The sequence below is a fragment of the Hyla sarda genome, chromosome 5 (genome assembly GCF_029499605.1).
Source record: "Hyla sarda isolate aHylSar1 chromosome 5, aHylSar1.hap1, whole genome shotgun sequence".
Lineage (NCBI taxonomy): Eukaryota > Metazoa > Chordata > Amphibia > Anura > Hylidae > Hyla > Hyla sarda.
This window is the reverse complement of record NC_079193.1, coordinates 66,143,891-66,167,847: the sequence shown is the minus strand read 5'-3', so window position 1 is coordinate 66,167,847 and position 23,957 is coordinate 66,143,891. Positions and strand designations below refer to the sequence as shown.

Here is a 23,957-nt window from a genome sequence, read left to right as displayed (position 1 = left end):
GAATGTTTTGTTAAAGGGGTAACATCCCAAGTGGACATGGCGTGATATCACGCCTACGTCTCGGGAGCAGAGCCCTGCACAGAACGTCAGGAGCTACACCGAGATGGTAGGGGGTCCCTGCGGTGGGACCCCAGTGATCAAACACCTTATCCCCTATCCAGATGTCTAGGGCCAATAACCCCCCTTAAATTGTTCTAGTTTTAAGCTAAATAAAATATCACATGGATTCCTGGAGAAGCCCTTCTTTAAATATAGTTCTTACATTGATCTCTACTACCACTACTACTACTACTCAAAAAAGTTATTCCTTAATACTGAGAATTTTCTACATTTTTACAATAGGGGATACACTTTCTAAGGGTACGTTCAAACATACAGGATCTGCTACATTTTTTTCCTCCTATTTTCTGCAGCTGATATTGCTACCCATTGAACTTAATGGGTAGCAAAATCAGCTGCACAAAATGCAGTAGATCCTGTACGTGTGAACGAGCCCTAAACAGTAATCTCCTTTACAACACTGAAAAGCTAACAAAGTTCAATCAAAGAAAATGGTCCAGCATCCAAGTGACGTGAATTCTTCTTAACTGCAACCTCATACTGCAAGACAGGCGATTCTTTGATCCTTACATAGATGGGTCTGAAATCTACCGTAATTACAATGTGATGACATCAAATATATAAGCAAAGATCCACTAATTAAATACATTGATTAAATAATCACCCAATCATGGTGTAGAAGGGGAATGGCGACCGAACTACGCCCCAATTCCAATTTGCAGTCAGCTCACCCAGGCGTGGTCAACGGCTTGTACTGCATGCTAGACAAAAACAATAAAATCTCCCATCTTTACATCATTAAAATGGCAATTCATGGCATAGCCACATAGACAAAACCTTAAGTGAGGTAAAAGAAAAGCATAGATGAGTTACGTGTTTCGGATTATGCAATCCTTATTCATAACTCACTGATTGGTGGAACGCTGCATAAAAAGCTGATGTCAGCACATTGTAATAGGTTTCAGACAAATTTATGTAAGTGTTGAAATGTTGCCTTGTACTATGTGGCTGCACTAAAAATAATTCACATCGCTTGATGATGGATTTTTTTTTTTTTTTTGCTGGCTAAGTGGTGCGGTTCCTGAATGTATTTTCCAAACTATCGCTCTAACAGGGATTTTTATTATATAAGATACATGGAGAACATTTCATATTACCATGTCTACACATTAATATGGCACCCTTAACTAAATATTTTGTTGCACACCCTTTGGGAAAAAATAACTGAAATCAGTCACTTCTTATAACCATCAATAAGCTTCTTACGCCTCTCAGTCGGAATATTGGACCCCTCATCCTTTGCAAACTGCTCCAGGTCTCTCATATTGGAAGGGCGCCTTTTCCTAACAGCAATTTTAAGAACTCTCCAAAGATGTTCAATGGGATTTACATCTGGACTCATTGCTGGCCACTCCAGAACTCTCCAGCGCTTTGTTGCCATCTATTTCTGGGTGCTTTATGTTGTATGTTTGGGGTCATTGTCCTGCTAGAAGACCCAAGATCTCTGACGCAAACCCAGCTTTCTGGGCTGTACAGAACAACCCCAAAACATTGTTGAACCTCCACCATATTTCACTGTAGGTATTGTGTTCTTTTCTTTGTAGGCCTCATTCTGTTTTCAGTAAACAGTAGAATGATGCGCTTTACCAAAAAGCTCTATCTTGGTCTCATCTGTCCACAAGATGTTTTCCCAGAAGGATTTTGGCTTACTCAAGTTCATTTTGGCAAAATGTAGTCTTGCTTTTTTATGTCTCTGTGTCAGCAGTGGGGTCCTCCTGGGTCTCCTGCCATAGCGTTTCATTTCATTTGTTTGTCGATGGATAGTTCGCACTGACACTGATGTTCCTTGAGCCTGCAGGACAGCTTGAATATCTTTGGAACTTGTTTGAGGCTGCTTATCCCCCATCCGGACTATTCTGCGTTGTGAGACCTTTCATCAATTTTTCTCTTCCATCCACACCCAGGGAGATTAGCTACAGTGCCATGGGTTGCAAACTTCTTGATAATGTTGCGCACTGTGGACAAAGGCAAATCCAGATCTCTGGAGATGGACTTGTAACCTTGAGATTGTTGATATTTTTCCACAATGTTGGTTCTCAAGTCCTCAGACAATTCTTTTCTCCTCTTTCTGTTGTCCATGCTTAGTGTGGCACACACAGACAAATAATGCAAAGACTAAGTGAACTTCTCTCCTTTTTATCTGCTTTTAGGTGTGATTTTTTTTATTGCCCACACCTGTTACTTGCCCCAGGTGAGTTTAAAGCAGCATCTCATACTTGAAACAATTTTATTTTTCCACAATTTTGAAAGAGTGCCAATAATTTTGTCCATCCATTTTTGGAGTTTGGTGTAACATTATGTCCAATTAGCTTTTTTTTTCCTCCTTTTTTTATTTAGTTCCAATACACACAAAGGGAATAAACAGGTGTATAGCAAAACAAGTGTTACAGCAATCCTTTTCAGTGAGAAATACTTCATTTTCTCGAAAAATTTCGGGGGTGCCAACATTTATTGCCATGACTGTATGTACTAATACAATTTAGGATTGCTAAAATCTCTGGAGGCCATTTCCATCAGAAGCCATAAGAATTCTTGAAACCTTATCCTAGCTAGCAAGCAAAATCTCAGAGGCCTGTGATAGCTTCATTAATAGATTTTATCTCATTGTTGCAATCCAATTGCCTAATGTCTGACAGGGATCCAAATACTAAAAATACCGATAGAAAGAGGCAGCCAGGGACTCACAATGAGAAAGCGTAAAGCATATTCTATATGTCTAGCATTAAACTAGTAAGATCTGTTTTTCTGAAATCTCCACACAAATGTACAGGAAAAAAAAAAGGTCAAAAAAAAAAAAAAAAAAGCAAAGTATTAAGTATATGACGTATTTGAAACTTCATGTTTCTGATCACGGGGCCCACGTGATAAAAGATATTGTATGAACAGGTAAAGCTGCAGTATGAATTCATTTCAGGAAAACCATTGTAAGCTGAAAATATTCTGATGCCCCAAAATAAAAATTAAGATTAGTGGAAAATAAGCATTTTACTAATGCAGATAAGGCAAGTCATTACATATAGAAGTCAGAAAAAGTTGCTGGAGGTTGTAACTAATTTTTGTTGTAGATAAATGGTGCTTCTTCCGGGCCCTGGTGTTCATAGCAGCAGCAGAGTCCTGGCAGAGGTAAAGAACAGTACAGGACATGTAGCAGTGGCGTATGTACATTTTAGTATTCCTACTACTGCATGTTCACTCTTTATAATAAGTTATATTGGATGGAGGACTTCATTTCATTCTGTTTTGCCTCACCATATATTTTATTTTTGCCTATTTTGTGCTGTATAGTTTCATTGCATCATTTCTCCATATTGATAGCACTGTTTTTACACCAAAGGGGCATTACTGCCATGAATATTAATTAACTACATAACCTGTCTGTAGATTGGTTTAGTCTGGCCAAATTAGTTCTGCTTTCAACATGCTCAGGTTGCCTGGAAAAGTCCAGTCTGAGGTCTCCTAAGGTTGATGTTAGCCGTGCCCGGGCTGTTGATTAAGGTGTGATTACAGCCCGGGATGCTTAAAAATCATCACAGTTGTTAAACAGTACCCCTGTGGTCATACACCTTATCCCCTATACTTTGGATAGGGGATAAGATGTATAAAACTGTAATACTCTTAAGTAGGAACTTTATAAATCCCTTTTGTAACCCCTCCGTATAGCTTGTATTGATAACTTTATGGATCCCTTTTGTAACCCCTCCGTATAGCTTGTATTGATAACTTTATGGATCCCTTTTGTAACCCCTCCGTATAGCTTGTATTGATAACTTTATGGATACCTTTTATGACCCCTCAGTACAGGTTTGGGTTTGCACAAATATCCTATTAAAAATAGCTCTGCATAAGCATTTGTACTCATTCTGCATCTAAGGAAGGTGGGTACAGCTATGAAACACTTCATGCTCTGTTATATGCATTTTATCCTATTGCAAATCTTGAAACCTCATTTATGTGGTTACTATCCTACAAGAAGTGTTTTTGCCAGAACTCAAGGTCTCTCTTCCTGCACTTTCTACAGACTGTGAAAGGACCAGCAGGCCACATGCACAAATGCTTCTATCAAATTCTACAAGGTAAGGGCTCACAGCTGCTGGACCTTCACCAAGCTTCACCGATCTAACAATATATATTTTTATTCAAAACTTGGCAGGTTCATTTCCAAAAGTCCATGTTTTTGATGTAGTGTATCAGTATCCAACATAGCAGAGACAAACTGGTCTCGCTTCGGAGCAACTCCTCTCTGCTGCTCTCTGATAGTGCTCACACAGAGATCAGGTTCAGGACTACCTCCAGAACCTTCAGTCATTGCCAAAACTCAGACCCAAACTCCAGCCTTATGTCACAGAGACAAGAAGCCTCATGATACATCTCCGTTCCACCATTTTGCCATCTGTTTGCTTACACAAGCTTCAAAGTTGCTTTGTTAACCAACATGTTCACTAGGTTATCTGGTTGACCTGAGCATCTAAAAGAAACCCCCACTTTCATTCACTGACAATGGCTGAAAACAATAGTAGAAAAGACTACTCTGCATTTGAAGAAAACATGTTTGGAGCCAGTACAATAACAGTCTTACAGTACTGACTCTACGGAGATGTCTCCTAGAAATGTTACCCTAAGAATAAGGCGTGGGAGGCCTCAGCCTCTCTCCCCATCCTGCACTAATTATCATCCAAGATGGGGTCTGGCAGCTGCTTCTGCAGGCTGCTTACTCCTCACAACTCATCAGCACTCCCAGCATCCTCTTCATCTCTCTATGCACGTCCACAGATACCCTTCCCCCTGCCCTGACTCCGCATAAGCTGCACAGTACATACAGACCTGCTTTTGGCTTCAACTCCCACAGAGGCAGTGGAGCGCTCGGACTCTTCGGATGGAGAACGCTGAAGAACGGGTGTTAGTTGTGCAGTGTCCGTCACCTCAGTCTGGTCACATTCCTCCACAGATTGTTCTTTAATATCTAGTAAATACAGAAAGGAAATTCATGCATTGAATGTGTAAGGAATAGAGAAACCCATCAATTGGTGCATTATCAAAAACATTTTATTCTAGGTCTCCCTTATGATAAAGCCAAGACACAAACATGTAGGCCACCGTGCAAAATGCTTCCGCTTAGTTATCTAAGGTAACACTTCAAAGGCCTGAAGAAGGCAAAACTCACTAAACCAAAAATAAGACATTTTATCAGTTTAACCAGATTTCAATTTCTTTAAAACCATAAATTATCATTATTATTAATAATAATAATAATATTATTCATATAATCCTACAATAGACTGCTACCTCACACTGACCAAAAAATAATCCAGTATTCTTCTGGTGCTTGTCTATGGTGATTCTGTTATAAACACAAAGTAACAACTGTGGTATAGAAACTGCACAGTCCCCCAATGTGAGCTGTCACTTTGGGCTGGGCGGTATACCGGTTCATACCGAATACAGAAATATTTGTGCTGCACAATATGAATTTTTCCCCATACCGCAATACCGGTGGGGCCCCTCCCCCTCGGGAATGAATGAATTACCGTATATACTCGAGTATAAGCCGACCCGAGTATAAGCCGAGACCCCTAATTTCAACCCAAAATCCCAGGAAAAGTTATTGACTCGAGTATAAGCCTAGGGTGGGAAATACCTCATCCCCCCCTGTCATCATCCAGACCCGTCATTAACATCCTCATCATCATCCCCTTGTCATCATCCCACACATCCCCCCTTCATCATTCCCTTGTCATCATCCCACACATCCCCCCTTCATCATCCCCTTATCATCCCACACATCCCCCCTTCATCATCCCCTTATCATCCCGCACATCCCCCCTTCATCATCCCCTTATCATCCCGCACATCCCCCCTTCATCATCCCCTTATCATCCCACACATCCCCCCTTCATCATCCCCTTGTAATCATCCCACACCCCCCCCTTCATCATCCCCACCCCCCTTCATCATCCCCACACCCCCCCCCCCCTTCATCATCCTCTTCTCATCATTCGCCCTCAGTGGTCTTCAACCTGCGGACCTCCAGAGGTTTCAAAACTACAACTCCCAGCAAGCCCGGGCAGCCATCGGCTGTCCGGGCTTGCTGGGAGTTGTAGTTTTGAAACCTCCGGAGGTCCGCAGGTTGAAGACCACTGCGGCATTCAACATCATCCAGCCCCCTCTCCCCCCCCCCCCCTTTAGTTCTGAGTACTCACCTCCGCTCGGCGCTGGTCCGGTCCTGCAGGGCTGTCCGGAGAGGAGGTGGTCCGGTGAGGAGGTGGTCCGGGCTGCTATCTTCACCGGGGGCGCCTCTTCTCCGCGCTTCCGGCCCGGAATAGAGGCGTTGCCTTGACAATGACGCAGAAGTACGTTGGCAATGAACGCACCTCTGCGTCGTTGTCACGGCAACGTGACTATTCTGAGGCCGGGCCCGAAGCGCTTAGAAGAGGCCTCCCCGGTGAAGATAGCAGCCCGGAACCACTATGCCACCGGACCACCTCCTCTCCGGACCGTCCTGCAGGACCGGACCAGCGCCGAGCGGAGGTGAGTACTCAGAACTAAAGGGGGTGAGAGGGGGCTGGATGATGTTGAAGGCCGCAGTGGTCTTCAACCTGCGGACCTCCGGAGGTTTCAAAACTACAACTCCCAGCAAGCCCGGACAGCCGATGGCTGCCCGGGCTTGCTGGGAGATGTAGTTTTGAAACCTCTGGAAGTCCGCAGATTGAAGACCACTGCGGGTGGGGGAGTTCACTCGAGTATAAGCCGAGGGGGGTGTTTTCAGCACGAAAAATCGTGCTGAAAAACTCGGCTTATACTCGAGTATATACGGTATCTGCCCAGCACTGCTCTGCCCCCACATCGGGGAACTAATCATATGTGACCCGCCAGCGCTGTTCTGCTTCCCCCCACCAAATCATGTGACCTGCCAGCGCTGTTCTGCTCCCCCCCAATAAATTATCAGCCCAGCGGGGTACTACTCACATATGTCACTCACAAGCACTGCCACCCTCCTCTTTGTTGGGGGCCGCTGGCACTGGAACTCTATACTGTACGCCAGTGGTCTCCAACCTGCGGACCTCCAGATGTTGCAAAACTACAACTCCCAGCATGCCCGGACAGCCAACGGCTGTCCAGGTATGCTGGGAGTTGTAGTTTTGCAACAGCTGGAGGGCCACAGGTTTGAGACCACTGCTGTACGCTGTATCCCTATGCCCGGGCTGCAAAAGATAAACCAAATAAACTTTAACTTACCTACGTCGGCCTTACGCTGTGGACGGGAACATCTGAGAGCCGTCAGCCTAGCGATGTAGCGCCCCGGCCTTTGATCGGTTAAACGTACTGTCATGTAAGAAGCCGGCCATTACATGACAGTGGGCTCAGCCTATCACTGGCCGGGACGGGACATCGCTCCGGCCGGTGATAGGCTGACGGCTCTCAGACGTTCCCGTCCCCAGCGTGTGGCCGATGTAGGCGAGTTACTGTTTATTTTCTTTATCTTTTGCAGCCCGGGCATAGGGATACAGCATACAGCAGTGGTCTCAAACCTGTGGCCCTCCAGCTGTTGCAAAACTACAACTCCCAGCATGCCAGGAAAGCCGTTGGCTGTCCGGGCATGCTGGGAGTTGTAGTTTCGCAACATCTGGAGGTGCTCAGGTTGGAGACCACTGGCGTACAGTATAGAGTTCCAGTGCCAGTGGCCCCCAACAAAGAGGAGGAGGGCAGTGTTTGCGGGTGACATATGTGAGTAGTACCCCGCTGGGCTGATAATTAATTGGGGGGGAGCAGAACAGCGCTGGCGGGTCACATGATTTGGGGGGGGGGGCGGGGGGGTAAAAAAAATACTGTTACATACCGTGGAACAGCCATAAGTTACAAAAATACCGTGATACACATATTTGGTCATACCGCCCAGCTCTACTGTCACTCCAGTTACTTGGGGAGGGGACCTTTATATTATTGCCATTGGTGAGGGTCCCCAGCCGTATATTTATCTACCGAACGCTGGGGTCACACTACATTTTGGACATACGAGAACCTAATCCGGCTGGGGGGAGTAAAAAACTTATTTGAATGAGCCGACTAGAGTCAGATAGCGACTCCGGCTCATTTTTGCCCTGTATCCTGTTTTCTGACAGGACCTAAAACCGTAATATAACTTGTCATTTATTGATTGAAATTTCTGATCTTTCTACATTTATGAGTCCAGTGGGTTAGCCTAAAATTGAGTGACACTACTCACAGGTAGGGCTGGGCGGTATGGCCAAATATGTGTATTGCGGTATTTTTGTAACCTTTGGCGGTTCCAGGGTATATAAAACGCTATAGAGCTGGGGTTTGCAATCTGCGGAGCTCCAGATGTTGCAAAACTACAACTCCCAGCATGCCAGGACAGCCAACGGCTGTCCGGGCATGCTGGGAGTTGTAGTTTTGCAACATCTGGAGGTTGAAGACCACTGGTATAGAGTATCAGCACTGGCGGCCACAAAATACAGGAGGACCAGGAGAGCAGTGCTTGCGGGTGACATATGTGAATAGCAGCTCTGGACTGATAATTTGGGGGGCGTCAGAACAGCGCTTGCGGGTCACATATGATTAGCTCCCCGATGTGGGGACAGTGCAGCGCTGGGCTGATAATACATTCATTCCCGAGGGGGAGGGGCCAAATTGGCATTGCGGTATGGGTTAAAATTCATGTCATGCAGCACAAAAATTGAATTGAATGAACCGGTACACCGCCCAGCCCCACTCATTGGACTCCTAAAAATAGAAAAAGAAAAGTTATAATTACCTTTACCCACAGATAGATATCTATCTATTAGATGGTATTTCATGGCAACAGGTTCCCTTTAGGGTGCCCATAAAAAAAAAAGAAAATCAACAAAATATGATATTGATATATATATATATATATATATATATATATATATATATATATATAAACCCCCCTGTCCATCCATCACCACTAGTCCCATACACACATAGGCCAAGGCAGTCTTGTGGTGTATGCAGCATATACTGTGGTTAGCGATTGTCTCCAGTTGTAAGTACTGTACATAAATACCAGAGTGATGTAAAACAGAGATTGGTGGGGGGCATAGGAGCGGCCGTGTGGGAGAGGTGGAACATTTAAGAGGTGAATATGTTCTTTGCTATTCTATACTGAGAGGATTTTTTTTTAGAATAATATCTGAAGAAGATTTCACACTGCAGACATTTATGGCACATCCACAGGATGTGGGTTGGGTGACCCAGGTTCTGGAGGCAAGTGTGATCCTAGAAGTGGGGGCCGCATCTATCAGACATTTATAGTATATCCTGTAGACATACACTAAATGTCTAAAGGGGAGAAACCCCCTCAAGGGGCACTCCACTGGAAAAAAAAAATTTCCATCAACTGGTACCAGAAAGTTAAACAGATTTGTAAATGACTTCTATTAAAGATATCTTAATCCTTCCAGTACTTAGCTGCTATATGCTCCACAGGAAGTTCTTTCCTTTTTGAATTTCCTTTCTGCCTGACTTGCAGTGCTCTCTGCTGACACCTCTGTCCACTTTAGGAACTGTCTAGAGCAGGTTGCTATGGGGATTTGTTTCTACTCTGGACAGTTCCTAAAATGGACAGAGGTGTCAGCAGAGAGCACTGTAGTCAGACAGAAAGGAAATTCAAAAAGGAAAGAACTTCCTGTGGACTCTGGAGCATACAGCAGCTGATAAGTACTAGAAGGATTAAGATTTTTTAATAGAAGTAATTTACAAATCTGTTTAACTGTCTGGTACCAGTTGATTTAAAAAAACAAATTCCAGCAGAGTACCCCTTTAAGCTCTATACATGCAGCCTAAGTAAAAGGTTTGTAGAAGAATACATTCAGAAACACTGGATCCTCCATTACACCATCAACAACAATAGAAAACACATTATATAGAGATAGAGCAGCACGGCCTTGGCTTATTCCATGTTCTGTTCGCCCACAGACAGCAAACAAACCGGCAGCCACTGTCAGATGTACGACGTGTAAAAAGTGAAATGCCCTTGGCAAGGGAAGCAAAATACAGTAAAAAGCAATGAAAACAATTCCATCTATTGTGCTGTAATTGTAAATGAATATTTCATAATGATGTCAGTGCAGATGAAGAAATTGAGCCCTACGTGACCAGCATTTGGTCTGGTAACTGATTTACAATGGAAGTCCTGGCAGGACTGTACGCTACTGGTCACTGCTCTGCAGTCCATTCACCTGTATGAGGGGGCATTAAAGGGTGTTTTCTGTGCAGTCACTGTGGTCATTCCCTGACCATCATCTGTTTAGCAGAGCTGCAGCTCCAGCATATACACAATGCCCAAATTTACCTTTCCCATCACACCAATTTTAGTGTCTGCTTTTGCGACATATTTTTGGAACACATTTGTGTGTGCCACAATTTTAGCAAATGGCAACACTTTACCAGAAACCCAAACAACCCCACAAATAGCATTTTTTATTTATTTAATAAAGTGGTTGTGTCCCTGGGTTTCTTTCAAAATTTTAATTTTTTTTTAATTTAAAGGAGAACTTCTGCTCCGTCCTGCAAGAAAATGAAAATAAACCATCTCTCAACTCCCTGGGTTCCTGCGGAGCGCCAGTACAGCTGATCGGTCCTCCGGTCCATCCTCTTCATACTTCTGTGTGAACGAAGCGTCACATGGTCCTCAGCCTTTGGCCGGCCACCGAAATGTTCTGCCTCGGCCCATAGTAGGCTGAGCGCCATGTGGCGCTTCGTTCACACGGAAGTATGAAGAGGATGGACCGGAGGACCGATCAGCTGTAGTGGCGCTCCGCGGGAACCCAGGAAGGTGAGTGATGGTTTATTTTAATTTTTTTGCAGCCCGGGCAGGACGGAGCAGGAGTAATCCGCACCAGAGTACTCCTTTAATCTAAAAAGTGATTGATTTTTTCCACAAATTCAATAAAATTGTATAGGTAGGGAGAATTATTGTAAGGGTTTTATAAAAAATTCCAGTTTTTTTTTAAATTTGACTATGCTACAGGGGCTGTAAAGTTAGTGTTGTTCATAATATACAGTATCTTTACCTGTGTGTGACTGTTTTCTCACAATTCTTTTGTGATTTTCACTCCAATATTTATTTTTAACAGCATACAAAATGACTGTTGTCTCAGATTTTCCCCAGGTTGCAATGCGGCTGAGACCTGACTCACTAGTCAGCTGATGACAGGGATCATGTCTGCTTCAATGGGTGGAGCGATCGCTTGGTGGGAGAGAGATCAATCTGCAACTAATGCAACAGCTGTAGGCACCCTGATTGAAAACCACAGGTCTTTTGAATGGATGAAGCTCATTTATGTTTCAATGGGTGGGGTGGCTGATGTGTGGGAGGGAGGAAAATGGAATTATGGGATTTGTAGTAAAAAAAAGAAAAGTCAAACATTAAATCAGAGTTCACAAAAAGCTAGCCACAGTGTTATGGTAATCTCACAGCATAGCCATTTAGCCCCAAGACAAGTGTGGATCCTTCCTAAGCATGTCCATTACTGTCTGCCAGGTACGTACTAAAACCCCCTTTGGTGGATAACCCCTTTAAGGACCAAGCCCATTTTGACCTTAAGGACTAGGGATCGACCGATTATCGGCATGGTCGATAATCACGATTTTGGCCATTATCGGTATCGGCAATTACCTTGCCGATAAGCCGATAATGCACCGTCCCACGCACCGCCCAGCGACCGACACCCCCCCCCCCCTGACCCGCCGCGCCGCGGCATCCCCCCCCGAGTCGCAGCCCCCACCGTAGTGCTGGGCGGTATACCGGTATGGATTTTTGCCCATACCGCTATACCGGTCGGGCCCCTCCCCCACCCTCTGAGTCAATAAAAATAAATAAATAAATAAACTTACCCGTAATGGGCCATCCATCCTTCCTTCCTGTAGTGTCCGGCGGCATTCCGGGTGGAGGTTGAACCGGTCCGGGCTGTCCTTCTCCGGGTGTCATGTTCTCCACTCCAGGCAGGCTCCAGCCTAGTACGCTGCATAGACGCCGCTACGCCGTGACGCCAGGTGCGTCGCTGCGCACGGGTGTCACTGCGTAGCGGCGTCTATGCTCCGTACTAGGCCGGAGCCTGCCCGGAGTGGAGAAGAGGACCCCGGAGAAGAAGGACATCCCGGACCGGTTCACCCACCACCCGGAATGGCGCCGGACACTACAGGAAGGAAGGATGGATGGCCCGGACCACCCTGACAGGTAGGGGGAGAGAAGCGGGGGGGGGGCGGCGGCGGCGGCCTATGGCACCGCAAAAGCCACTGCAGTGCATTGATTTAAAGCGCCCGCTTTAAATAAATGACCTGCAGCGGTGTCAAGGGAGGATAAATAGCCGATAACTTATACCGGAATATCGGTATAAGTTATCGGCTATCGGCCCTAACCTCCACCGATTATCGGTATCGGCCCTAAAAAAACGTTATAGGTCGATCCCTATTAAGGACCAGGCCAATTTTTGTTTTTGCACTTTAGTTTTTTCCTCCTCCCCTTCTAAAAATCATAACGCTTTCAATTTTGAACCTACAGACCCATATAAGGGCTTGTTTTTTGCGCCATCAATTGTACTTTGTAATAACATCAATCATTTAAAGGACAGCTGCAGCCATAACAACTTATCCCTTACCACTGGGACCCCCAAAACCTCCCAAATGGGGCCCGGCATTGCCGCTCTGTGAGAGCGGCTAAGCTCATAGCATAGACCTCAGTGAGGTCGACGGTACGCCCCCTCCCCATACAGCTCTATGTGAGAGGCGGGGAGGCACGGACGCTGCATCCCTGCATCTCCCATAGAACTACATGGAGGAGGCGTGTCAGCCGATGCCCCATGCAGGAGATCGCGGGGGACCCCATCGTTCGGACCCCCCATGATCAGACACTTATCAATTATCCTGAGGATAGGGGATAAGTTGTTATGGCTGCATATTTCCTGCATATTTCCTTTAATAACCAAATCTACTTCAAAACCAAAAAATATATATTTGTGGGGTGAAATTTGGGGGGGGGGGGGGAGACGCCATTTTGTAAATTTTGGGGGCTTCTGTTTCTACACAGTAAAATTTTCAGTAAAAATTACACATTTTCTGTATGTCCATATGGTCACAAGGATACCCAATTTATGTAGGTTTTATTTTAATACTTTAAAAAAAATTATAACTACATGCACCAAAATTAGTATGTTTACAATTGTCCTCTTCTGACCCCTATAACTTTTATTTTTGTTTTTCTGCAAACGTTGCTATATGTTTGTTTTGATGGGACTTTTTGAACGCTATTTATTAGTTTTTTATGGTATATGAAGTGACCAAAAATGCACAATTTTGGACTTTGGAATTTTTTCTTACGTGTACGCCATCGACTGTGCGGTTTAGCTAACCTTATATTTCAGGAGTGTGGAAATTTAAAAAAAAACTACTTGTCCAAGGGACTAAAGCGGAACACAATCTACTTGTCCCTCAAGAAAATCCACTTGTCCTGGTTGATGAAATAATTTCAATCAAAATAGTCTGATCCACTCCACTAGACCACCAGGGATGGATCTAAGATTCCTTTAGACACTGCTGACAGCGGAGATCTAATGGGTTAATAGGTGATCGCAGTATGTCAGGATATTAGCGGAGGGAGAGCTGTAGCTCCTCTTACACCCCAGACAAGCCCAGATAAGTCTAGATGTAACTTTTTGATCGCCTTATAAAAAATTTCTCATATGAAGTGACCAAAAATGAGCAATTCTGGACTATTCTTTACATTTACACCGTTCACCGTACGGTTTAATTAACATTATATTTTAATAGTCTGGACATTTCCACATGTAGCGATACCACTTAGGTTTATTTTTGTACATTATTTTTATTTAAAGAAAATTGGAAACTTTTATTAGGAAAGGGGCTTATTCACATATATACGCACTTTTTACAATGTTTTAATCACTATTTTTCAGTCTCAATAGGGACTTATGTGTTACTGGGGGGGGGGGGGGGGTTCTGCTTCTCCAGTTTATGTGCTGCATTTTGTGTCAGAAAATGCTGGAAGTTGCATTTAGTTACTAGATAACTACAACTCCCAGCATGCCCTGATACAGCCTATGGTTCTGTGGGTGTTGCAGCATGTTGCACTGTATAGTACAGTTAAGGTTATTGTGGAACATGCTGGGAGTTGTAGTTTTGATTCGTGTCAGCTGCAGAGCCATAGTCTGTGTCAAGGAATACTGGGAATTACAGTTAGTAACTACAACTCCCAGCATGCCCTGATGCAGCCTATAGCTCTGCAGCTGACCCGAACCAAAACTACAACTCCCAGCATGTTGCACTTTATAGTTCTACAGTTTAGGTTATGGTCCAACATGCTGGGAGTTGTAGTTTTGGTTCGGGTGTGTTTGCGTGCATCCGTGGGGCTCTTGATTGGCGGGTGAGTATGAAGGGGGCGGGATTCTGGGGGTGCAATTTAGTGCGGGGGCCACTAAAAATAAATAAAATTAGATGGCACAACTGCCCTAATGCCCGTCTGCTCCTATACAAAACATTCATGCATACACATATCATACATGCACCAACCACTGCCCCCATATCATACATACACACACACACACACACTCACCCACGCCACTGCCCCCCCACATCATACATTACATATACACATACACTCACACCATACATATACACCATACAAACACCTGCCGCTGCCCACCCCACATCATACATCACATACATACACATCACACTTAGACATTATACACACATCACACATACACTCACACCATACATATACACCATACATATGCACACATCATACATCACATACACACACACACACACACACACACATCACTTAGACATTATACACACATCATACATTACATACACATCACACACAGACATCATACACACATTATACATTAAATACACATCACACAGACATCATACACACATTATACATTACATACACATCACACAGACATCATACACACATTATACATTACATATACACACACACAGACATCATACACACATACACTCACACCATACATATCCACCAGTGTTTCCCAACCAGGGTGCCTCCAGTTGTTGCAAAACTACAACTCCCAGCATGCCCAGGACTGGTTGGGAAACACTGATATACACCATACATATGCACACATCATACATACACCTGCCCCCCCCCCCATCATACATTACATACACACATCACACATACACTCACACCCTACATATACAACCACCCTTCCTGCCGCCGCCTGTATTCTTGGTCTCCTCACCTGATCCGCCATGAGTGGACATCAGAGCTGTAGTCACCGCCGATGTGAGGTGAGATTTCCGTTCTCCCCCTCTCTCCTCTCCCCCCTGCTCTGTGTTTTCCTCGTGCAAACAAGCAACCTCCCCGTGGTGGATTAGGTCCTGTCTAGACAGAGCAGGGGGAGGGGGAGGGGGGAGCTGTGTGTGGGGGATGGAGCTGTGTGCGGGGCTGTCAACATCCTCTCTCTCACCCTGCTGTGTCTTCTGAGCTCCGTCCATCCTCCGGGAGGGGAGATAAGGGGGCTCTGCAGTCAGCTGGAGGCCGCCGCCTCCTCCATACACTCTGAGGCCGGTGTGAGGTGAAGACTTCGATACGCTCCTGCACCTCACACCGACATTAAAGAAAAATAAGGGGGAAGTCTGTCTGTCCCTGCTAGCCCGATACAGGGCTAAATCTATAAACAATTCACCTGCCCGGTGCCCAAAACTACTTGTCCCGGGCGTCGGGCTATAGGATTTCCACATCCCTGTATTTTAATAGTTCAGATATTTACGCACTCTGCAGTACCACATGATTATTTTTATTACATTATATTATTAAAAGAATGGGAAAAGGTGAATTTAACATTTAATAGGGAAGGGGTTAATTTACTTTTATTCCTTTTTTTTTAACCTTCATTATTATTATAATTTTTTATTTTTTTTAGAGCCCATAGGGGGCTATACCATGCAATCTTTTGACGACATATACTGATCAATGCGATGCCATAGCATAGCATTGATCAGTGTTATCGTCGCTCTGCTACTCCAGCCTGAACGGATGACGAGGCGGCAGGTGAGGACCCTCCCGTTGTTCACTCAGCTGATCGGGACCCTCGATGTTGCCGCGTATGTCCCAATCAGCTACACTGAGCTACCAGCACTCTTAACCCTGCATTTTTAGATGCCGCAATCAACTTTCATTGCGGTGTCTAAAGGGTTAATGCCGGGCATCGGTCCGATCGGTGGTGCCCAGCATTAGCCGTGGGTCCTGGCTGCCCATAGCAACCATGACCCACTGGGTTTAATGCGTTTCTCCGCTCGTGAGAACAGTTTAAACCCTGTTAACAGGACCAGGGCATAAAGGTACATCAAAGGCCAATACAGAGGTATTCCAGGATTTTTTTTTTATTTGACTATGCTACAGGGGCTGTAAAGTTAGTGTAGTTCAGAATATAGTGTCTGTACCTGTGTGTGAAGGTTTTCTCACAATTCTTCTTTGATTTTCACCCCAATATTTATTTTTAAACAGCATACAAAATGTCTCCGATTTTTCCCAGGTTGCAATGCGGCCGAAACCTGACTCACTAGTCAGCTGATGACAGGGAGCCTGTCTGCTTCAATGGGGGGAGGGATCGCTTGGTGGGAGAGAGATCAATCTGCAACTAATGCAACAGCTGTAGGCACCCTGATTGAAAACCAGAGGTCCTTTGAATGGATGCAGCTCATTTATGTTTCAATGGGTGGGGCAGCTGATGTGTGGGAGGGAGGAAAATGGAATTATGGGATTTGTAGGCAAAAAAGAAACTAAAATAGGAAATACCAGATCACAAAAAGCTAACAACAGTATTATGGTAATCTCACAACATAGCCATTTAGCCTAAGACAAGCGAAGGTTGTATCCTTATGGTGGATAACCCCTTTAAGTCCCAGGTTGTGAGGGCATACCTGTACACCCTTGGTCCTGGTGGGGTTAAACCCATCTGGAGCACAATGTAACACTTTTTAATCAGCACGCAACAATTTTTCCGAGGTGTGCAACAAATCAGTAAATCTGTCTGATAAAATACAAATAGGGAAAAAAAACTACAACAATAAATCTGGGCCAATGAATGGCTGAAAGCAGATGACTACAGTCATTGTGTAGTGGCATTGCAGATGACTACAGTCATTGTGTAGTGACTGAAAGCTCCAATGCAGTAACCCAGTGTCACCACTACACAATGAATTGAGTCAACTGCTGCTGGTGTATAAGCTGGAGCCCCAACATGGCTCATATGCAGGATGCCAGAAGTGTAAATTACCTGGAAAACCTATTTAGCTTTGAGTGTTGTTATGAGGTCTTGGTGACTAAATGAGAAAACATTGAGAATACATAGAAAACTTATTCTTGGGAGGAAAGGAATGACTTGACATAAAAATGTTGAACCACCCCCAAAAACATTGCACTCTCTATTTATTACTTATACAAAGATACAACCTGCTATACCAAAAATTCTGCTAGTCTCTGAAATTAAATGCTCCAACATTCCTCACTGGCATAATGCCAACAAAAAATGTCATTTGGTTATATATATATATATATATATATATATATATATATATATATATATTTATATATTGGACCGGAGGACCTTCAGATCAATGACTAAAGAGGTTGACTATAGGCCATGCACAGCAGGTATACATCGGCAACTTGCACGATACAAGCACGGACAGGCACTGGACCCACAGACTTGAATAGCCTGAACACAGTCAGTTGGTGACCATGCTTATTCCACTTCCCAAATATATAAATGTTTGCCCTAATATTCAAGTGCTGCCCACCACAACTTTGAGCCTAAGCCTAAATACACATGAGGGAAATGACCCAAACGTAGTCCCTAGCCGCCTATGTTCAGGCCATTGAAGTCAATGGTTCATTTGCCTGCCCATGCTTGTATATGTTGTCATACCATTTTGACAGGTTACCAAAGTATACCTGCCATGGAGGGCACAACTAGAATGGGAACACTGCCTATCTGCGCGAAACTAACTGTCTGTGTAGTTTGTATCTATAGCTGTAACTGTTTGTTTATTTTTTTTTATCATTTCTATTGAAATTCCACTTGTTTCCTGTAACTTCCAAACTCTCACCTTGCCAGGACAGTAAAGTGACTGCACAAAGCTTGTGGTGTAGAATGCTGAGAGAGGTAGAAAGACAATTGCCTACCACAGTAGGAATGTTGCATGAAAGGGGTTACTGAAAGGGGTACTCCGCCCCTAGACATCTTATCTCCAATCCAAAGGATAGGGGATAAGATGTGTGATTGCAGGGGCCCCGCGATCACACATCTTGTCCCCTGTCCTTTGGATAGGGGATAAGAAGTCTAGGGGCAGAGTACCCCTTTAAATCCTAAAGAACCTGTCACTAAAGCCATCGGAACAGAGTTCTTTAGTCTTTTGGCTTCCTTCTAAGCAGCATGGGGTAACTAACCTGTGTCGGCTGAGTTTTCGGGTTCTGCTGCCTCCAGTCCATCCATACTATCTTCATCCTCCAAGGCAGTTTTTCCTCTACTCCGAGGCCTGGAGAAAAGAAAATAATCCAATAAAAGAGGTGTATAATTATTCTGCAAAGAAACATTTATAGAAAGTATGGCTTATTCATATAATGATAAGACCACCACACTAGTAAACACAAGCATGACATAAGTCACAGATGTATAACGTCTTTATGTATCATTATTCGGCATCAATGATTCACAAGGCGATCTGCAGGTATTTAAAAATTTCCACCTGACGTGACTAAGTATATTTTCAGATTTCCAGTAGTTTGGTCACAACAAAACTGATGCATCGAATCACTAAGAAAATCGCATCTACTAGTAATTCAGTGTTAAACTACTTGAAACAACAACTTGTAGAATAATGTGAACATCCACTCTGTAAACACTAAAATAGACACATTGGACAACGGACACAGAAATGACAATATAATGCAAGTTATAGTGAGATAAGGGCTGGATATTTATTTTTTGTTAATTTTCAATTAAAGGGGTATTCCGGGAATTTTTTTTATTTGACTATGCTACAGGGGCTGTAAAGTTGGTGTAGTTCATAATATAGTGTCTGTACCTGTGTGTGATGGTTTTCTCAAAAATTCCTCTGTGATTTTCACCCCAATATTTATTTTTACCAGAATACAAAATGACTGTTGTCTCAGATTTTTCCCAGCTTGCAATGCGGTCGAGACCTGACTCACTAGTCAGCTGATGACAGGGAGCCTGTCTGCTGCAATGGGTGGAGAGAGCAATCTGCAAGTAATGCAACAGCTGGAAGCACCCTGATTGAAAACCACAGGTCTGCAGCTCATTTATGTTTCAATGGGTGCGGTGGCTGATGTGTGGGAAGGAGGAAAATGGTATCATGGGATTTGCAGGCAAACAAGAAAACTGAAAACAGGAAATACCAGTTTACAGAAAGCTAGCCACAGTATTATGGTTATCCAAGACAAGCACAGATCCTTCCTAAGCATGTCCATTACTGTCTGCCAGGTACATACTAAAATCACCTTATGGTGGAGAACCCCTTTAAGGCTGGAAAGTGCATTTCTATTTTTCTGTGACCTAAAGAGTGGAGGAAGAGCATTTGGCTTGGAAGATAATGTTCAGGATAACATGTGAGGTGTGTACCAGGCCCCCCACAGGGATTCATTGACTGATGTGAATGTTTTCATAGAAATAGGTTGTAGTGCTTATTGGTTACCTGAGTCAATCAGGGTCTCTACTTTGTGCAGAGAGCCCAACTGCATTTGTCATTACTTTTTAATTAGTTTGCCTAAATATATAGTGAAATAGTGGTCAGCATAGCAGGATAGGCAACACGACCAGGGCTTGACAAATTTGTAATGAAACTACAAAAAGAAAGTTAGGAACAAGGATGCCACCCGTCAAATAACATTACATATGATCAGTCAGTGTCCCATAATAACCCCCTGTGTCTCAGTCATTAGTGCCCCCTCATCTCTCCAGAGTGTCACAGTCATCAGTGTCCCCTCATTTCTACCGTGTGTCACAGTCATTAGTGTCTCCTCAGTGTTCAGCAAATGTCTACGGATGGCACTCCGGTGTTAAGCAGTGGATGTCACGTGACTTCCACAGTCATTCAGTAGCCTTGGCAGTCACGCTCTGTACTCCAGAGTATGAAGCATGACCGAAGGCCGCTGCAGCAGTCTACTGATATTTCAACACCGGAACACCGGCCGGAGGCAGAACGGGGAACAGCATGGGAATTGGGAACTAAATTAGAATATATTTTTTTTCTTGGTTTGGTTTTATCAAGACAACACCTATTGGAAAGGGCTGACAAAACCCTAAGCAAAAGTCTTAAGGGGGTACTCCGGTGGAAATTTTTTTTTTTTTTAATGAACTGGTGCCAGAAAGTTAAACAGATTTGCTTCTATTAAAAATCTTTATCCTTCCAGGACTTATTAGCTACATAATACTACAGAAGAAATTGTTTTCTATTTGGAACACAGAGCTCTTTGCTGAATCACGAGCACAGTGCTCTCTGCTGACATCTCTGTCAATTTTAAGAACTGTCCAGAGTAGGAGAAAATCCCCATTGCAAACATATGCTGCTCTCGACAGTTCCTAAAATGGACAGAGATGTCAGCAGAGAGCACTGTGGTCATGATGTCGGCAGAGAGCACTGTGGTCATGATGTCAGCAGGGAGCACTGTGCTCGTGATGTCAGCAAAGAGCACTGTGTTCCAAAAAGAAAATAATGTCCTCTGTAGAATTAAGCAGCTATTAAGTCCTGGAAGGATTGAGATTTTTTAATAGAAGTAATTTACAAATCTGTTTAATTTTCTGGCACCAGCTGATTTAAAAAAAAAAAATTATAATAAGTTTTCCACCGGAGTACATCTTTAATCCTCCTGGTGACCTGGGATGTACACCTTTATGTCATGTTATTTCATTAGTCAACTGCTTGATGGGTAGTGAGTTTAATCATATTTCCATAATTTGGAGATAGATAGATAGATATATATCTATCTATCTATCTATCTATCTATCTATCTATCTATCTATCTATCTATGAACCCCTGAAGTATTTCTCACAGAAAAGGATTGCAGTAACACATGTTTTGCTATACACATGTTTATTACCTTTGTGTGTATTGTAACTAAACCAAAAAAGGGAGGAAAAAAGCTAATTAGACATAATGTCACCAATCTCCAAAAATGGGCTGGACAAAATTATTGGCACCCTTAACTTAAAGGGGTACTCCAGTGCTTAGACATCTTATCCCCTATCCAAAGAGGATAAGATGCCTGATCGCAGGAGTCCCGCCGCTGGGGACCTCCGTGATCTTGCATGCGGCACCCAGTTTGTGATCAGTCCCCGGAGCGTGTTCGCTCTGGGACTGATTACCGGTGACTACAGGGCAGGCGGCGTGTGACGTCACGCCTCCGCCCCCGTGTAATGTCACGCTCCGCCCCTCAATGCAAGCCTACTGGAGGGGGCGTGGCCGCTATCACCGGAGTACCCCTTTAATATTTGGTTGCACAACCTTCGGAAAAAATAACTGAAATCAGTCACTTCCTATAACCATCAATAAGCTTCTTACACCTCTCAGCCGGAATGTTGACCACTCTTCCTTTACAAACTGCTCCAGGTCTCTCTTATTGGAAAGGAGCCTTTTCCCAACAGCAATTTTAAGATCTCTCCACAGGTGTTCAATGGGATTTAGATATGGACTCATTGCTGCCACTTCAGAACTCTCCAGCGCTTTGTTGCCATCCATTTCTGGGTATTTTTTGACGTATGTTTGGGATCATTGTCCTGCTGGAAGACCCAAGATCTCAGACGCAAACCCAGCTTTCTGACACTGGGCTCTACAGTGCGACCCAAAATCCATTGGTAATCCTCAGATTTCATGATGTCTTGTACACATTCAATGCACCCAGTGCCAGAGGCAGCAAAACAACCCCAAAACATCATTGTACCTCCACCATATTTCCCTGTAGGTACTGTGTTCTTTTCAGGCCTCATTCCCTTTTCAGTAAACAGTAGAATTATGTACTTTACCAAAAATCTCTATCTTTGTCTCATCTGTCCACAAGATGTTTTCCCAGAAGGATTTTGGCCTACTCAAGTTCATTTTGGCAAAATGTAGTCTTGCTTTCTTATGCCTCTGTGTCAGCAGTGGGGTCCTCCTGGGTCTCCTGCCATAGCGTTTCATTTCATTTAAATGTCGACGGATAGTTTGCGCTGACACTGATGCTCCCTGAGCCTGCAGGACAGCTTGAATATCTTTGGAACTTGTTTGGGGCTGCTTATCCACCATCCGGACTATCCTGCGTTGACACCTTTCATCAATTTTTCCGTCCACGCCCAGTGAGATTATCTACAGTGCCATGGGTTGCAAACTTCTTGATAATGTTGCGCACTGTGGACAAAGGCAAATCTAGATCTCTGGAGATTGACTAGAAACCTTGAGATTGTTGATATTTTTCCCCAATGTTGGTTCTCAAGTCCTCAGACAGTTCTCTTCTCCTCTTTCTGTTGTCCATGCTTAGTGTGGCACACACAGACACACAATGCAAAGACTAAGTGAACTTCTCTCCTTTTTATCTGCTTTCAGGTGTGATTTTTATATTGCCCACACCTGTTACTTGCCCCAGGTGAGTTTAAAGGATCATCACATGCTTGAAACAATCTTATTTTTCCACAATTTTGAAAAGGGTGCCAATAATTTTGTTCAGCCCATTTTTGGAGTTTGGTGTGACATTATGTCCAATTTGCTTTTTTTTTTCTTCCCTTTTTTGGTTTAGTTCCAATACACACAAAGGGAATAAACAGGTGTTACTGCAATCCTTTTCAGTGAGAAATACTACATTTTCTTTAAACATTTCAGGGGAGCCAACATTTACGGCCATGACTGTATATACACACACACACACATTATATCATGCTTGAAAAAGGCTGCATGGGCAGTTGAAACACAATGTCTCTGTATTTGAAAATTGAATAAAACCACCCATTTTTGCATTTATACAAGTGCTGCAACCACCTTTTCTGCATTTGGGCCTCTGACCAGGGCCATCTGGATTGAATTTGTGTACACTCAATGACAAAAAATAAATAAATAAATAAAAAATAAAAATAAAAAAATTAAAAAAATGAAGTATTCAGACTTCAAACAAATTTATGATCACTAGTAAACACGAACAAGTATATCAGAGATGGAGCCTAGTCCGACTAATAAATCCTGAAGTATAAGCTTGCCAGTAACAAAACTTGCCCTTCAGAACAACTTCCCATTATCTTTTAACATCAATTATCACCCTATAAAGCTACTGCATAGCAAAGATTCCAAGAAACACATTGCAAGTTGCCAGCAATAATGGAAGATAATTGAACTGAATAATAAAATAATTAAAGCACTATGCAGATATCAGCTATATAAAAGAGTAAAACTGGAAGTTCAGAGTAGTTCAAAAGTTATCCATAGGTGTGTGAACATCTGAAGCACCAAAACAGTAACACTGCACTACCTACCTGGCCCAAAGTCTCTTTATACCAAAGAGATAGCAGGCTCAACCTCAAAGTAATCACCAATGTCTTCTAACAACATACAAATCAACCAAGAGAAATTAGCAAGGCAAAAAGAAGGTTGCACAGCGAATACATTAATGATATTGTTTACTGAAAATTTACAAGAAATACCCCCACACAATTAACACTTAAGAGGGGTCCAATCAAAAACACATTGACCACCCTCAGCCACTGAGAGGGACCCCAAAACCCAGGAATGGCCTAGCAGGCATCAGGATAGATGATCAATATGT

At 43.5% G+C, this 23,957-nt stretch overlaps 1 protein-coding gene across 10 annotated transcripts in view; it reads right to left on the bottom strand.

Moving 5' to 3' along the window:
- KMT2C (lysine methyltransferase 2C) overlaps window positions 1-23,957 on the bottom strand; it is a 279,577-nt gene that overhangs the window by 187,700 nt on the left and 67,920 nt on the right. For all 10 annotated transcript variants that reach the window (XM_056519605.1, XM_056519603.1, XM_056519611.1 and 7 more), the window contains exons 2-3: window positions 18,599-18,687; window positions 4,942-5,080 (exon numbers count right to left, since the gene is read on the bottom strand). In XM_056519605.1, the coding sequence (XP_056375580.1) occupies window positions 4,942-5,080; window positions 18,599-18,687 (228 nt within the window). The remainder of the gene's footprint in view (window positions 1-4,941; window positions 5,081-18,598; window positions 18,688-23,957) is intronic.